General features: G+C 35.5%; 1 protein-coding gene across 1 annotated transcript in view; it reads left to right on the top strand.

Moving 5' to 3' along the window:
* Positions 1-18956, top strand: part of htt (huntingtin) — a 441906-nt gene that overhangs the window by 267656 nt on the left and 155294 nt on the right. Inside the window, exon 37 of the mRNA XM_089233919.1 lies at positions 9088-9208. Coding sequence (XP_089090045.1) covers positions 9088-9208 — 121 coding nt within the window. The remainder of the gene's footprint in view (positions 1-9087; positions 9209-18956) is intronic.

Below are 18956 nucleotides of genomic sequence, written 5' to 3'. Positions count from 1 at the left end.
TAAAAATTGCAAATTATAATTAATATTTTATTTTAATTATTGTAACAAATTAGTGTTTAAAAATGAAACATTATTTACAAGAAATTAAGTATCTCATGTTATCAGAGATAATGTGTAATTATCTCATGTGTTCAAAATATTATCCAAAACATTCATTTAGGTTTGTGACAGTTTAAACCAGTTTTTGACGATTGTCATGTCAAAAACCTGTTTGATGTCAAAAACCCTGCTCTTAACACAGTGAGTGTGCTCATAATCTTGTTTTTATGGATTTTCTTGTCTGTCCTATATCACCAACAGGGCAATCACCATATGGAATGTAATAAATGCCCTATTGTTTAGTCAGTGGTAAAGTATCTTTACAGGCTTGAAACCTAAGTTTTCAGTTGGAGCATTGATGGTGGTTAGGTTAAACTATTTGAGAATCAGTTTGATCTTTACTGAGATTATTGGATCGTAGGATATAACTACACTTTCTTTCAGTGGCCTCTCTGTAATGTTTACTGAAGTGGTTCCTTATGCTGGTTTTGTGAATTTTCTACTTATTTCCTTCAATCTTAATGTTGAACCTTCTGTGTTTGGCAATTGCTTTTATGGTTTCAAGTTCTCAGTCTAATGTGTTCTGATTTAAACACATGTTGACTATTCTCGCTACTACATAAGTATGAAATGCTGAGAGTTTGTGTTGCATGGGATGGACAAGATATAAAATGAGGTGGTAGTGAGACCAAGAAAGGCTTACGATATACAGAGGTTTGGAAATGTGATTTCTGTTCAATTACTAACACATCCAAGAAAGAAAGTTTGTTTCAAATTCGGATGTGAACTGAATGTGAGGGTCTGTCATTCATAATGAGCAACAATTGTTCTAAGTCATCTTTGGAACCTTATACATTTGTGCTTTGGAACAGTTGGGTGTTGTCTTCATTAGGAATTTTTTGTATATTTGCCTTATTCACAGAGGAAAAACGTTCGAAATGGGAACGTTATAAGCAGGATTAACTGTATATTTGTTTGGGATTTGCTACATGTGCTAAATTCTATATGTTAAATTCTCAGTGTTAATGGGCTTCTTTGCAAGCTTTTCCTACTAGTAGACAATGAAAGTAATTGAGCCTTTGGGTAGAATATGAATGAAATTAGAAATGAATTTAGAAATGGATGATATTTGATTCACAGATGCTTCCTTCTCCTACCCAAAATATGGCCCACCGCTCTGTCTCAATGAAGAGATATAAGCAGGTGATCAAGGACCTGGGTCATGCTGGAAAATGTTCATAGAGATACTAGTGAATTATAGGGGAAGGGGCATACTTTTTTTCAAGATAACTTTTTTGAGAGATACCCACTTTCACTCAAAAAGGACTGATTTTCCAAATGACCTGGGTCCCACAGCGGCCAGGGTTGTCTTAAGAACGTCATGGGTCCCCGGGCCAAGTGGTTTTTCTGAGACCTTACCTTGTAAATTCTAGAAAATTTCAACTGGGTCTCATTTTTGTGAGGCTTATCTTCTCCTGAGGCCCCTGGGCCTTGCCCGGGTCAGCCCATGCATTAAGATGGCACTGATTATTCATTGGTTATTTCTTAATATACTTCAGCAAAGTTTATCTATTTTCCCATAAAAAGGCAAGTGTTTTGAAGAAAGAACTAGATTTCATTTGTGCCATTGCTATAGCCCATTGTTTTAACATCAATCTAATAAATAACATCATTCACAAATTTCACAAAGTAAACTCTGCTACTTCCCTCAATAACTGGCCCAAAGATATGCCCAGGGACATTGCTGTTTTTCTATTTGATCCAAATTTAACACACAAAATTAAACTGTTGTTACAACATTTTGAGTTTTCTGTTATGGATATTCCAGCAAAAAACTTCAAGTTAAGACCTCCAAGGGACCCTCTTCCACTTAACAGAGAATGAGGAATTTATTATATTCCATGCAATTATAGGCACCAGAACCAGGGGCTGAAGCTGTTTGAGCCCCCTCAATAATTTCTAGAAAAAAAATGCAATGTCTCCTGTGCTTTGGGACCAAGGAACACACAACAACTAGGAAAGTGCACGAAATTGTCCCTCAAGTCACATACAACACACTAAACTGGAATAGGGAGGTGACTATCTTCATAACAGGACACGGCCCATTCCCTATATATCTACACAAACGGAAGTGCCGCAGAACAGACAAATGTGCCTGCGGTATGGTAGGTACTGCTGTTTACTATGCTACCGAGTGCAAATTTACGAAACATCTACACATGTACAAATATTCCGAAAACAATGGTTCACTCAAATAATCAAAAACACAGCAGCAAGGATTACAAGCCTTGTCAGATATATACACGCCAACGAAAAACAAAAAATCTATCCATCAGATTTATAAAATAATGTTTTAAATGTTACAAAAATAGGGGGAGAAAAACAGAAATGGATAAAAACAACAAAAACCATATCCACATGACTGCCACTACTAACCGTTATATGTACAAGATATAGCATATACTAATGGGACCCAAACAAGAATTTTTATGACATTCCTGTTACGATGATGTAAATGTGATAACAACAAGTGTCCTTCATTTCGCTATTATAGCTAGGATGCTAGGTGGGACGACACGAATGGTTTCATAATAACCATTACATTTAGTTTATATTTTATATATATTAATTTTTTTTAAATATGAATATAACCAGACCGAGCGAGCCAACCAAAACACCAAGCCTGAAGCTGATACTTAGCTAAGGCTCTCTCCAGACAATCCCCCATTTAAACCAAGCCCACATTGCTCACCAAAATAGAGTTAGCACGAGACAACTCGACCTGGCAGTTATATATGTATATAAATGTGTATTTCTCTTTCCTCTATTCAAGTTCTTCATGCATTTCATGTCCACAACACACGTGCGTAAATCATATAGTCATATTCATGTTGCTCACCGAATAAGGTGCTAAGCAAGATGGCACGGGTGATCCCTAATTGTATATATTCCCCCACAATACTTCTATTTTGTACATTTTCATTAAATCCACTGGAGCGAGTGAACTCAACCCAATAAAACTGATGCTGGCTTCTAGTCCGCAAGTTATGAAACCCATTTGCTCACCAATAAGGTGTTAAGCGAGGTGACTCGCTCCAATGGATTATATATTTTTTTATTTTTTTTATTTCACAATAAGATTATAATTTCTTTTTAATTTTGTATCCTTTGTATATAATATGGCAAGTGTAAGATAACAGATGAGATGGCATGGGGGGGGGGGCTCAATTGCTTTTAAAACATATCTCCATCATATGTGTACATTCATTCGTCTTAACTAAACCCCAAAACTTTTCTCCAACTCCCAATCCCATCTTGTCTGTAATCACCACAAAATTCGTTGATCGTGACAGTACCCAATTGTCCGGGGAAAATATGTTGTTTAAATTTTGTATGTTTTTTTTGACACAAAATAAAATGTTCCAGACTCTGCCATGAAGCTGGGCTGGAAGAGATCTCGGCAACGGGATAAGTCCAGTGGCAAAGTTCTGGCGTTCATTCATTCATTGTGTACATTCTTGAGTCCTGTATATACAGGACAACCAGCAACATTCGGCCCCCACAAAATGTTTTCTTCATGTCGACACCTCTGCCTACAGTGACTGTCCAAAAGGATACGTTGGTCAAACCAGAAGATCTACCTAACAAAGATTCAATGGACATCAAAGATATGTTTAATAACCAGGAAGTGGACTGATCCAGCATTGCTTCTCATTGGAATGAGAATCATATTTTCAATTTCTCAGTGGGCAGAGCTGTACGGAGAGCAAAATCCAAATATCTTCTGGATTTCTATGAAGGCGTGTACATCAACATCTTTAAGGATACATAAGTAAACGATATGAAATCAACACCAACAATTCCATCACCCTCTCCATGACTGACTGACTTATTTTTCAGGAAAATAGTTTGCACCAACTAGGTGGTCGCTAAGTGGACAGCGTAATCCAAACTGTCTAAATAGAGGATCAGGATGACAGACAAGCACGATGGAATATGGTGAAACTATTGGATGTTTTGTTCTTGTAGATTGACTGTTAGCGAGCCAATCTCCCCTTTAAAAAGTCTCGCTACAGAGAGCAACAGACCTAGAAACAGTACAAATGTAATTCAGTCATAACATGCATGATGATAGAGCAAATAACAAGCATCTAATATTGGAGTTCGAAAAATGTGAATAGGAAAAGGAATATGTGAAATCTGCGTCCTTCGAAAGGGCCCTTGGTTGATATAGTGTAGTGTTCCTCAACTTCCGGGCCCTGGCATCTGCCAAACTGGGTCGTGAGTGGTTTAGTGCTTCATTTTTACCCATTTGTTTCCCATTAATCTTGTGTATGCCCAGGCCTTCCAATCAAGAAAAAGAAATCAACCTTGCCGCTGGATTCCAAAGGTTGAGAAACACTGGTCTAGTGGCTTCACATCTTGCAGTAGGGCCCCCTAAGCTGAGATCTTTGGCGGGCGCAGGCCAAACTTATAGTGAATTTATATTGCAAAAAAAAAAAAAAGAATTATCTCAGTCCCCGGGCTGGATCAGCCCTCTACTTTGCTTCCCTTTGAATTGGAAAATTGACTGGACTTAAACAATGGTTTCGGCTCTCATATATAAGAAACGTTTCTTCTAATTTTTTTATTTTACCTGGGGCAAAATGTTTTGCCTGCACGCGCTAATGCAATCAGTGAAGAATTGGGCTCATTCGTGCATATTTAATTTGCATAATTTGAGTCAACACATTTGTTTGAAACAGTGATCAATCACCTTTTTCCTCAAAACTGAATTGATTAAACTTTTTTTTTCTCAGGTGTTACAAGTTTATAAATTGATTATCATGGTCAAATTATAATGAATTTATGATATTTATGATTTTTGTCATTTATTCCAAATTCAGAATAATTAATTTTAACTAAAATTTCACTAAAAAAAAAAAATTTCATTTCATTTTTTTGCGTTTCAAACATAGCATTGCTAGTGTTTTAGTGGGTGAACGAACACTTTCTGCCAGAGGTAGTATAATTTTTAAATTTTAAATTTTATTATTTAAAAAACGTTTTCATATTTTGTCTTTACTTCCTACTCGATTTAGCAATATTTATCATTCAGGATTTTGTGTATTTTTCCAAGATTTTATATTTCCTTATTAGTAATTCTTTGAAACTCGTGCTAAGGTGGTTTCAAATTAAAGTTTTCATCCTTTATGTCATTGTGTGTGCGTAGTACATGTTTATTATATAACTGCTTTGTTTTTTGCGCATCAAGGCCATAGCCCATACATGGGTGGGATTGACAGGACCCAGAATGATTCTCATCATTTTTTGTTTTTTCACATTACAAATTCACTATAAAGGGGCACATGAAAACATAGGCGCAGATAGACTTGGAAGTCTGGGGGGGGGCATGTCAGTATTGCTGGGGGGCACGATGATGATGATGATGTCAATTCATATATGCATTAGATTAGTCGACTCGACCTTTGACGCTGGGGGGGGGGGCAATCCCCCCCCCGTACCTCCGTCCATGCGTAAAAAGTCTGGTCTGGGTGCCCACCAGAAGCTTCAGCCTAGGGGTCCACTCTAGGATGTGGGGACCATAATCAGGGCTTTGGATAAATATTTTTTTCTTCAAATATTCAAGAATCGTCTCTATTGAACGAGGTTTCTGGTATCTGAGTTAGCTCAGAACTCATTTCCTCTGATTGACCGAGATCCTTATATTATTTCGCCTAATTGTTATCAAAATCTTGCAAAGGAAAACGTTTAATACTTTTGCAGGGATCAAAAAATTAAATTTATACGGAAAGTATCTACATACTTTGACTTGAAAAGCTGGAAAAAAAGCATTTATTGAATACATGCGGAAGAATTTGTATATGTAAGATTTTATTTTTGTTTTGTCGGATTAACTGTGACCTCTAATTTTTATCAAGCAAAGGAGAAGGAAGTAGTAAGGACGATTCTAGGAACATTTTAAAATTATAATTTTTTTATATGCTTTTTTGATATTCTGCTCTTTTTTCATCTGCAAAGTTCTCATTTATTTGTACAATTGCACTTGATACTGTGTTAATATAATTTTTTCTTATCTGGTAATGTGCATCAGAATTTCTTACAATGTTTATAAATTGAGGAACACACTATTCAGTCTGTTCCTCAAACTTTTGTTTTGCGTACAGTATTTTTTACGAAGGTAGGTGGCACATATGTTCAAATTTATTGTCAAAAACAGCTAATTCATTAGTTGCAACATAAGTTGTTGCAAAATAATTTTTTAAATAAGTGTGTTGCTTATTGAAAAAATATAATTTTTGTATAAATTGTAATTTTTTAGTTTTAATTTTTAACTACCTTCATTCAATTTTTAATTAATTTTAATTTTTATTAAAAATTAAATTTAATCTTAATTTTAATATTTAATTAATTTATTTTTCAATAATTCTAATTCTTTATTAATTTTTTTTAATATTTTTATATTTTAAGTACATTTGGCACCTGTGGGCACTAGGTTGGTCCTCACCGATCCACGCCTTCACTGTAAAAAATCGCCCCCCCCCCAACGCATCACCCTGGATCCGCATTTGCTGGAGGCCATGTCACAGGTTGTGGTGGGGAGGGGACATGGTAATGATGGCTCATCGATAAGAGCTTTAATCCGGATCAAGTTTTCTAGCATAATTAAAAACACTAAAATAATCTGGGACTTAAATGTGGAACAGCTTCTTTAAAAGCATGACATGGTCACAAACATTTTGTTCAGTAAACAATGCTGTGTGGCTTTGCACTAAAAAGTCAAATTCATCACCGCGTGAAACTAGGTTAAACCCCTGTCAGTCCTCCCAAGGTCGTCTTTAAGGGCAGCACATGAGGCTTTGCACTCAGGTGGCAGGCAAGCTTTAGCCACCCTTGGGAAAACCACATGAGCCGTCGTTGAGAAAACCTGCACTACAAAGCTGAATGTTTATATTCGCATAAGTCTTTTCAATGCATAAACTTTTTCATCACAGTCAATGCTCGTTTTCATGAACTCGAACTGACGTGAACTTGATATAATTTGCAGAATTAAAAAATTGTACATGGGGACGATTGTAAAACAAATGATATATTGCTCAGTGGCAGAGGATTAGTCCACGAAAACTGTGCCTGTTTGTAAAATTGAGCAGCAAATGTAAAACGAATTTAAACTTGCCAAGTTCCTTTGTCAGTAGTTATATGTGTATTAATGTATGAAATGAATTATCAGCTTTAAAAATAATGAAGTCTTACGTGAATTGTCTTGAATAATATAAACAATATTGCAGTAAAATATTTACTTTGATGTTAAATTTTATCATTAGATGACATGTCAGTCTTATAGATTTCTTATCTTATAGATTTTTTTTATCTATGATATTTTTTTATGTGTACATGCATGGTAAAAATTTAATCCTGATCAGATCCTGTGATAACATCAATATAAGTGTACCCATTCAATGTTCAAAGCTTGTATAAGGTGATTTTGTATCTGTACTAGCCTTTTATTAGAACATAATATTGTTATTCTGTTCCCCTGTGATTGATCTACACTGCTGGCCACCGTAAATGCAACACCCTGAAGGAAGCATGCAAATAATATGAAATTTACAACATGCATTAGCGGAGGTGAGATATGCAAATGATTAGAATTTCAGCGCAGACGCACTTCACGCGCGCCTGTGGCGCCACTTCAAAGCGCTATTTAAGGCTTGGAGATTTCGACGATTTGAAGTACGCAATAGTGTTTTTCTTGTGGTTTTTTCAAAAAAAACGATCAATTATGCCTCGTAGAAAACAGCGATCATCTTTTGATCAAGTATCCGGGTTCGACAGAGGAAGGATAGTGGCCTACCGAGATTGTGGATTATCTTTCAGGGAAATCGGTAGTCGTGTTGGACGAAACCAAACAACTGTAATGCGGATATGTGATCGTTGGATGCAGGAGGCTACGACGGACCGACGTGTTCGACCGCATCCACCTCAGTGTACCACTTCACGTGATGACAGGCGTATTGTGCGTATGGCAGTGACGGATCGCTCAGCCACATCACCAACCATAGCACAGCACATTCAGTCTGTACCGCATCATCCAGTGTCTGCGCGTACCATTCGACGCCGTTTACAGCAGAGTGGTCTGTCCGCAAGACGTCCATTGCTTCGTCTACCCTTGACGCAGAACCACAGATGTCTCCGCCGCCAATGGTGCGATGAAAGAAGGATGTGGACGGCACAATGGAATGAAATTGTCTTTACTGATGAGTCACGCTTCTGTCTGCAACACCACGATGGTCGGATTCGAGTCTGGAGACACCGTGGAGAGAGGATGCTGAACAGCTGCGTTATGCACCGCCACACTGGTCCTGCACCGGGTATTATGGTATGGGGCGGTATTGGATATCACTCTCGCACTCCTCTAGTACGCATTGCCGGTACTTTAAAAAGCCAGCGCTACATCTCCGAGGTGTTGGAGCCAGTTGTCCTTCCTTACCTTCAGGGCTTGCCCACAGCCATATTTCAACAGGATAATGCGCCACCACACGTGGCACGCATTGTCCAAAGGTTCTTCGTCAATCGCCAGATTGAATTGCTTCCCTGGCCAGCTCGCTCTCCGGATCTTTCACCGATAGAAAACATGTGGTCCATGGTTGCTGAACGATTGACCCAGATTACATCCCCAGCTGCCACACCAGATCAACTTTGACAACGCGTGGAAGCTGCTTGGTCTGCTGTACCCCAAGAACACATCCAAAGTCTCTTTGAATCAATGCCGAGGCGTGTGGCAGCGGTGATCTCCAACAATGGCGGCTACTCTGGCTACTGATTTTGGCAGGAACCACACTTCACAGAAGTCTATAAATTTAATCATTTGATGCTTGGTCAACATGTTATCTACAAAATAAATATTGTTGCGATATCTCTTGTCTTTCTTGGTGTTGCAATTTGGGTGGCCAGCAGTGTATAATGAAAATATTTTCATCAAACACTCTTTATCATTAAATATATAGGGGTATGTGTGAATGATAAAAAATTTCTTTATTATTTCAGGCATCAAAGACTAGTGTCTATGCTGGAAAGACTCAGAGATATGTTAAAGGGTGATGATTCTGTTTTACATATTCATCCTCTAGCTGAAGCTCCGAAGTTTCAAAAATCTGACTTTACTAAGGTTGTCTGTTTGGTTATTGTATTTATAGTCTGATTAATTATGTGTTACTTAAATTCATTTAAATGAAAAACGTTCCACTGAATAATGAAATGAATATAGTCTAATTTATAACAAACGTGGATATTATGAGAGAGAGAATTTTTACATATAACAGTCATCCCATTTTCACGAATTTCGTGTTTCTTATCTATGCCTATCAAGCTAGTACGAGTGTAACAAAGTTTGCATATAAGTAGGGGTGGCTCAAGTTCACCTGCCATCCAGGTGCAAAGTCTCATGTACCACCCCAATAGAGAACTCTGGTGGGAGGCGGAAAGTGCTTTGCTTAAGAACCTGATTTTTAACCATCTAAAGCCACGCACAGCATTTAACCAACATATACACTGCTCAAAACAATTAGGGGAGCAAGCAAAAAAGTGAAGAAAACCATGCGAGACAGCCACGTATTGGCATACAATGGATAGTACACGCGTATCAATGCGCAATACAGAAAAAAGACGTAAAAAAATTTGGAATTAAGCTTTAATTCTTTGAAAATATGGAAAAAACATGAAAAGATGATTTAGGGCAACAATTTGGTTACATGTAAACGATTAAAAAAAGTACCGTTTAGACATGATGCATGAGTTTTAATAGGGCGTGTGGTCTCCTCGAACAGCTAAGACTGCTGCACACCTGTTTGCCATGGATGCGATGAGGTTATCGATCAGACTTTGGGGAATACTGTTCCCCTCCTCAAGAAGTGCAATCTGCAAGTCTCGGACAGTAACAGGCGGCCTTGGTCGCGCAGCAATGCATCGTCCGAGCATGTCACAAACATGCTCGATTGGATTCAGGTCAGGAGAGCACGCTGGCCATTCCATACGCTGTATTGTTTCAGCGTCAAGCATGTTCTCCACCAGACGAGCTCTATGCGGTCGGGCATTATCATCCTGGAAAACAAAGGAATCTCCAATGGCTCCAGCGTAAGGGATGACATGAGGTCGCAGTATCTCGTCTGCATACCTTCGGGCCATCAAAGTGCCATTCCGAATGATATGCAGGTCTGTACGTCCGCCTATGCTGATTCCACCCCATACCATCCAACCAGCTCGTCTTTATTGTGACCTTTCACGAACGAATGCGGGGTTATTTCGAGTGTCCATGTCCCTCCATACCAGAACACGTCGGGTGTCACACTCCAGACTGAATCGGGACTCATCTGTGAACAGCACTTGGCCAATCATGTTGCTCCCAATCTCGATGTTCATCAGCCCATCTTCTTCAGGCCGCACGGTGGCGTGGGGTCAATGGAATGCAGACCATTGGCCTACGTGAATAGAGCCCTCCCTCATGAAGCCGATTACGTACTGTTTGGCTGGACACCCTTCGTCCTGTTGCCAAGAACAACCGTCTTTGCAGCTGCGTAGCATTCTCTGTTCTGTTTCGACGGGCTGTTAACCGTATATACCCATCATCAGTTGCTGTAGTGCTGTGTGGCCGACCTTGCCCTGGTCGATGTCTAACATTTCCTGTTTCTTGGAATCGATTCCACAGCCTTGCAACAACACTTCTGGCGACTCCAACAGCGTACGCGACACTACGTTGTGTTTGCCCGGATTCCAGTCCGCCTATAACATGTCATGCCATGGATTCCGGTAAATCACGTTGTTGAGACATCCTCAAGTTACCTTGTCTGAAAAAAAAATACTGCGCAATCGAATTTCACAGTTACGGCAGTAAAACAGACGTTTCTGCAACATCCCGATTTCTGCCCTTATCTCCTTTTTCTGGTTTTTGACGTCATGAACATTGATTTGCATATGAAGTTTTCTTCTTCCGTTTCCTGCTAGGCTTTAAATTATGGATGATTCATTTTATGTTACTTATCAGTATACATCTTTGCATAATTTTGTTAAAACCATGTGCTCCCCTAATTGTTTTGAGCAGTGTAGCTTGACCATGCATCCTGCTGTAAAGATACTGTCCTGTTTTTTGGTTCTTAATTATGTCTGATGACTATCTGTATTAAAGCTTTTTTGATGAGCCATCATATTTTTTTTCCTTTTGGGGTTGCATTTTTTCATAATTATTAAAAAATAGGTAACACCAAAATACCTATTCCAAGGTTCTCAGGGCCAGATTACAATGTTTGAACATACTGTATGGTCAGACCTGGGCTTGGGATTTTTACAGCCCTCGCAAAAAAATTGATATTGTTCACTCTACAACTTACAAACTTATTGAGTTGTGAACAAGAATACTTTGGCAGTTGTAGTGAACATTTGATTGGCCTTAGCGATATTTGGTTAAAATTGTTCATGCAGTGTGTTTGATGGAGTAGAAAATTAAAATGTCGAAGAGAAAAAAAATGTTTAGAAAATACTCACTTTATTACACTCATTTTTTTGTCATTCCAGTATTGCATTGATAGGTTGGATCAAACATTATGCATGATGATCAAAAATTATATTTTTAAATAATTTACAATATTTCAGATTGTCTGAATCAGGGGCAGAGCAGGCGAGTCTGGTGCAGCAGGCACTGGGACAGAAGGGGCTTTGAATTCATGAAGGAACTCTATTCCTTCTACATTACACAGGGGCACCAAAATGCATGCTTGCCCTGGCTGACAAAGGCTCTAGTTTCAGCCCTGGTCAGAATCATTGAAAAGTCATATTTCTTTTTGTTACAAGCCAAATGCTTAAAAATGTGAATCTTTAAACTCATACAAAATGTTCTCGCTAATTATTTTCATTTAGATTCTTTCTTGGAACAGCATATGAAAATTTAAATCTGGATAGTTATGACTGCAAATAAGTCAGCCAAAAATAGGCTGCAAGGCTTTGAGCAGGCTGTCGAGCGTGAAGGTGAATTATATTTTGATTAATTTGATAAATGTGGTCCAGCACCCAGGCACCAGCCCCACCTGAATAATAAAACCAAAAGTTGTAATTTCAGTATTTGAATATTCAATTTGATACGTTATGCTATTTCTTTTATCAGAAATATGAAAAATACATTTTTCTCCAGGGCAGCAACTAGAAGCAAAAACTGAGTTTGTTGTCCAGATCAAGTATCCATTTTGGCACCCCCCTCCCACACACACACATAATTTTGAATGAATGTAGATCACCCTTGGTGATCCACTGCCGGCACATCATTATTCTAAATGTTTTTATGCATGAATTGCTTTTCATGTTACAAAGCATTTTAGCTATCAGCTAATATGAATAATTTAGCTAGATGAATAATGGGATAGAGAAAAGAATAAAAATAAATAAATAAAACCACTGAGAAATGCCTTACCTTTTTTTGGACGTTTAACTGAAAATTTGTTGAGATAAAAATAAGAATTTATGTATACATTCATATTTCAAAAATTTTTGGAAGAAGCCTCTTCTGAAAAATTCGTATGTGTAGCATGTGAGCAGAATTGGAAAGAATTTGGCTATAGAATCGAGCTAAGTTCCCGGTTTTCACAGTCTGTGTAATTTCTCATTTTGGGTAAGTAATGGATGAGATGATTTGCATTGTCCAAAAATTTTTTTTTTAAATCACCTCTGCATATAAGGACTATTTTTGCTGTATTTTTGACTTAATTATAAATATGTTCAACTGTTTGTTAAAACTACTTCTGAATTCAGTTTCAATTGGTATTGTTTGCTGTGACATCTATTTGAACATCAATGGCACTATACACTATGAAGTGTCCTCCAAGCTCTAGTATATTTGTATTGTGTTGTTTGTATCCTGTTGTGAGAGATTTTGTGGTTGAGAATTTTTTCATCATCACATTTTTGCTTTATGCATACAGCAAGAAAGCTGTCATCAAATATTGTTTCTTAATGAAAAATTTCCAGATTGAGAACTTCAAGACCAGCAAATGTAATCTATCACTGCCCTATAGGCCACCTCCATCAGCTTGTAAGTTCACATGAACAGTCTCTGCTCATATATGAGAAAAAAAATGACAAAATAAAAAAAGAATGAAGTGTCCAGTCTGCCTTGAAAATCATGTAAAATCTCAGTCAAATTTTGTTTAATTTATTCACCAATGAGACAAGAAAAAATTTTTGGTTAATTTTATCCAAATTGAATGTCTACATAGGGATTAAATAGAATCAAAGTTGTCTTTTATATCCTCATGACATTCGATTGATGCACATTGTTAATATGTTAGGCATGAGATAAGAGTTTTTTATTTATTTTTAATTTTCATTTGTGTATTTTTTCTATTAATTTAACTATTTTTTTCATTCTTGCACAATACTAATGAGTTACTCAGTTGATGTGTTTCAGTTTCGCGTATTCATCAGTCAACTTATGAGAGTGAAACATTTCCTCTCTTTTTTGTCATTTTGTTAAGAGGTGATTTAATTTTTTTTTCTATTTTCTTTGTTCAAGAGTTCATTATTGAATTTCAATTAAAGTTTTTGCCACAGTGCAATTTTTTTGTTAACTTAATGTATTGAAATAATGTGTAGAGCTTGAAAACAGAAAAACTCATAGGCTTTTTGTCACGCGACAGTACCTAATTGTCCGGGGAAAATGTTGTAAAAAAGTTTGTATGCTTTTTTCGGTTTTTTTTTTGACACTAAATAAAGTGTTCCAGACTCTGCCACGAAGCTGGGCTGGAAGAGATCTCTGCAACGGGATAAGTCCAGTGGCAAAGTTCTGGTGTTCATTCATTCAGGCTTTTTGTCAGAGTTTGTTATAACCCACCAAAAGGGATTTAAATTCATCTCCAAGCTTTTTCATAATAAAATTTTCTTATATGTTTAGGCACAAAGGGATAGTAATCTATAGTTGTAGTTATAGTAGATTTCGCTCACTAAAGAACATGCAGTAGTGATCCCCAAGGGGAAGAAGTAGATATAGACCATATAGGTCTGGCACATTACATCAACTGATTTACGGACACGGTCAGAAAATTTCATTCATCTGGGTATCAATTGGAAGAACCTTTAAGCTAGGTGTTGGGGATAGGTGATCAAAGTTTTTTAGTGGGTTGAATAGGATATGACGTATTATTTGCACACTGTCAATCCATTGCATCTACAAGAAGACACCTGTTTCCATTTGTTGGAGATAATTCCGGGTAGTGGTGCTGCAGGAATTTTTTCTAACGTAATTTGTGAATGAATGGAATAGCTTAATATTTGTTGTGATGAATCCTAGCACAATGGACTTGTTTAAAATATATATACTTTAATTATTTTAGGAAAAATCAAGAAGGTATTTGACATGAATGTCGCTCTCCACTTGTTAATACAAGATATACAGAAGACTGGATGTTGTGAAAATATTTATTATTTGAGATGTTAATTTTTTCCTTCCTTAAAAAATTAACATCTCAAATAATAAATATCTTCACAACATCCAGTCTTCTGTATATCTTGTAAGAAGGTATTTGTATGCATTGATGACAACATATTTTTTACAGAGATAGGGAGTGTATTTTTTTCAGTTTTCTTAAATTTCTTTTTTTCTTTGTTATTATTTCTTGAATTTTGGTCACTCTGTATTTCTATTATATATGCCTAAATAATTGACAGGCATATTTGTTATAGACATATAACAAAAATTTCAAATTCCCTGGACGGATCATGCTGATCCCTTGGGAATACATGAAGATCATGTTGTTATTAAAAAAAAAAAAAATATGAGGTCATTCCCAAAAAAAAGTGTGCAAACCATTTCCAAGATTTTATAATTTTTTTACAAAATTTCAGATCCTGGTAGTAATTTTACTTTTTTTTAGTTCTTCATTTACTTCACGGTCATATAGTGTTTCTTAATTTGTTTCAGATGGTATCTAATTTTATAAAAAAAAAACATTGTCGCAAAACCTCAAAATCTTGCTGTCCCAGCTTGAAAAAAAGTGTTAAACAAAAGAAGTGACTTGGAGTTTTTTTAGAAATTTGCGTTTTTTTCCTCAAAAAACATGGATTTATGTTTTATATACAGGGTGATTCAGAAAAGATGGGAAAAACTTTAAGAGGTGATAATACACACCAACGCAAACAATTTTCATCTCAGAATGAATGCTCTAACATGAAATGCAAACGTGCTAGCTTGTTTCGAAATGGCAGTTCCGCAAATGTTAAAACGACGTTCCTGTTGAAATTTATCAGGAGACAAAGAACACCATGCATTGCAGATGTAACCTGGGGAAGAAGAAGAAACCGTTTGCAAATATGCATCACTGTGAATAAAAAGCTTGAACGCCAGCCCTGTGAAGTTATTCCAGTGTTCAACTGTTTTAACAGTTGTAACGTATGGGGTAATGGTGCACTTTAGTAAATACTGAAAAAAAGCAGGTATGCATTTAATTTATGAAGCTGCAAATGAAAATACCATAGAGGCAGCATAAATGTATGGTGAGCTTTTCCCTACAGGCGGTTGATCAAAACATTTGCTCATTTGCATCGGCAGCTGTGCGAAACAGGACTTTCTTGCTTCCTGGTCTAATGCATGTTGTCTGCGCCTTTTATTCACTGTGACGCAGATTTGCATACGGTTTCTTCTTCCTCCCCAGGTTAAATTTGCATACATAGTGTTCTTTTTCTTCCAATAAATTTAAAAATGAATGCCGTTTTAACATTTGTGGAGCGTCCATTTCGAATCGTGCTAGCACCTTTGCATTTCTTGTTGGATCATGCATATTTTAATGAAAATTGTTTGTTTTTGTGTGTACTACCACCTCTTACAGTGTTTCCTTTTTTTCTGAATCACTCTATATATGTGCCATAGATGAATAAAACTTACAATAAACTTTTGGAAAAAAAAATTTTTTTATAAACTATTTTTTTGTTCATGTCCTAATATTTTTCTGTATTAAAATGTCCACTCTGTTACAGTCATTCAAGAAATATATTTTTATACCAGATTAAATCTGATAACACCTCTGAGTTCATTGGAAGGTTTAATTTTAATGCTTGATCAATAATTTTGGATTTGACTTTTGAAAAACAACTTAAGAATCATGTCAAGTCTTTAATCGAATGTCCATTCTCTTACCTCATTATTATAAACAATTGTTTTTTTTCATCTATATCAATATCAAGTGATAATACATGAAGATATACTTCAAAATATAAAAGTTTTTATCAGGCATTTAAATTTTTAATGGGAAAAAATAATTTAGGCTTATTTGTCCACTCTGTTACATGTTCCAAAAACTCAAGCAATGCAACAGAATATAAACTGTGATTTAAATTAAAGTTTCCTTAGTTAAGAGATTTTGAAGTTGCAAGTTAAATTTTGTAATTTATCCCTTTTAATCCCTATTAATTTAAACCTTTTGCAACATTTTCCATTATGTTATTTTTTCAGTTAAATACCAAAGTTAAGTATTCACTGCCAAGCACAGATCTAGGAATATTCTATGTTATTAGTATAATCTAAGTATATTTGTGCAACAATATATAAAAAAAGGAGGAAAAAAACATTTATGTTTGCACTGTGCAGTGCTTGTAAAGATCAAGTATGTATACACAAAATGGTCAAACTCCAAAAAGTCAATTGCTTGCAATATACAGGGTGATTCAAAACTCAATATACAAACTTTTAGAGGAGATAGAAAACACAAAAACAAAACAGAACCACATAGTAATTTATGACCGGAAACCTCAACCTGATCAGCAGGAGGATAAACGAAGGTGCAGAAATGACAAGCCAATAATTGTTATAAAAACTCTTTATTTAGCAATACTTTACACAAGAACAGTACGTGTACAGGTTAAGTTTCACAACAGCTGCTCAATGTTCTTACGATCCACAGTCATGCACGTTTCACAACGGCAACATATTGATTGTCAAACTCTTTCAAAAATACCCAGCATTTGTAGCTGCAACTGAGATTTTTGCGATGAGGTCAGAGTCAATGGGCATCTCATAGACCATGGCTTTCAGGGTCCCCCCATAGGAAGAAATCCAGGCTAGATAAATCAGGTGATCAAGAGTTTTCCTTACATCATTAGCTTGTCATTTCTTCATCTTCGTTTATCCTCCAGCTGATCAGGTTGGGGTTTCTGGTCATACATTTCTATGTGATTCTGTTTCATTTTTGTTTTCTATCTCCCCTTAAAGCTTGTACGTTGTGTTTTGAATCACACTGTATAGTAACAAAAAAGATCAATAATATTTAGAAAGATTTTCATTATTGAAAACCATATTCATCAATTTTGTAAAATAATACATCAGCTTTTGTTACTGTTATCAATCATCTGTATTTTTTTCAATAAACAAATCCCAAAAACAGAGACATATATACAAATACTCACATACACATAGGTACAAACATAAAAACACATAAATACAAACACTTTGTGACCTCAAGTGACTTGGGGAATTGAGTCCTTCCAGCGGGTCTAAATGTGGTTATAATCACATATGTTTCAGACAGCAGCTTTTATATAAAGATTAAACATGTTATATTGTATTTGTATTTATATATTTACGATTACAGTATATGTTAAAATGTTAGATTTCTCATTTTGAGAGTCATAATCATGGTTATATAATTAAATCACTTATTATAAATATCAGTTAGTACATTAAACACAATACCTATACATGTATTTCTATCTACTTATATGCACAATCACAACCATATGCATCCGTTCATCATTTTACAATTTCTTTCTCTTTTTGTACGTAGTGCACAAAACTATTTTTTATATCTGATTACAACATATTTGTTAAAATCATTTCATAATCATTATTTTTAACTAAGTCATATACTATATGATTTACTTTTTTTCTATTGCTAATTTGATTTTCAGTATAAAATAAGTTTAAAACTTTAGGGTCTATGTAGGAAAAGCTCTTTTTATACAGTGTTTTATTAGGCTTCGGTACCTGATATACTCTATTGTATCTACCTGTGGTTCTATTTCGATTTTTTGTTAAATATTTTTCATTTACTTGTGAAAATTTTATCATTTTATATATGTGTAGTTTTGTCTTAGAGATATAGTATGGCACTGTATTTCCATATTGTCTGTTATTATTTGAGATCTTAAACTCATGATTTAAAACATGATTCTTCATAGTTTATATCTTTTGCAAATGAGTAAAGATTGAAATTTGAGAAACACTTTTTAAATAATATTTTATTGACTCCTTATAATGTTTACTAAAATAGTAAATAAACAGTATTTTCATATTTATCATGATAATAATTATCATGATAAATATGAAAATGCTGTTTATTTAGTATTTTAGTAAACATAAATTTAAATAAGTATCGTCGAAAGAACTGGACAAATGTATAAAACATTGCGGAACAACTGAAAATACTGGAATGTCCCGTAATACAAGATACAAGTGGTCCGTCAAATTGTTTTAGATATTTTACTGGCTATAAATACAAATATTCATCTTATGTGTTTGTCAGGATCAACATTTTTCCCTCAATTTTTCAGTTATTTTAACTACAATTAGTGATTTTTCTGAATTGTGGCAACGTTTCTGATGACAATTGGCGACATCCCATATTTTATGTTATTTAAATTCCAAGTTCCCATTATTTTTTTAAATAAATTATGAGAAAAATAAAAAAGCTAAAATGCATTGTTTGGCTATAATCAGTGGTATTTCGTATTTAGGATCACAATTTCCCGCATTTTCCTTGATGAGGTATGGTGAACCTTAGTATGAAGGTACAATTTAAAGATATGGATTTGAACCATGTGGATAATAATAATATAAATTACAATTCAATAATTTTTCATTGAGTTAGAATTGAATTATCAAGTCTGCC

Source organism: Pholcus phalangioides, unplaced genomic scaffold (genome assembly GCF_987345545.1).
Source record: "Pholcus phalangioides strain wild (caught in Gottingen) unplaced genomic scaffold, Ppha-v1.0 ptg000007l_1, whole genome shotgun sequence".
Lineage (NCBI taxonomy): Eukaryota > Metazoa > Arthropoda > Arachnida > Araneae > Pholcidae > Pholcus > Pholcus phalangioides.
Note: the sequence above shows the minus strand (reverse complement) of the source record. Positions and strands in the feature narration are given on the sequence as shown.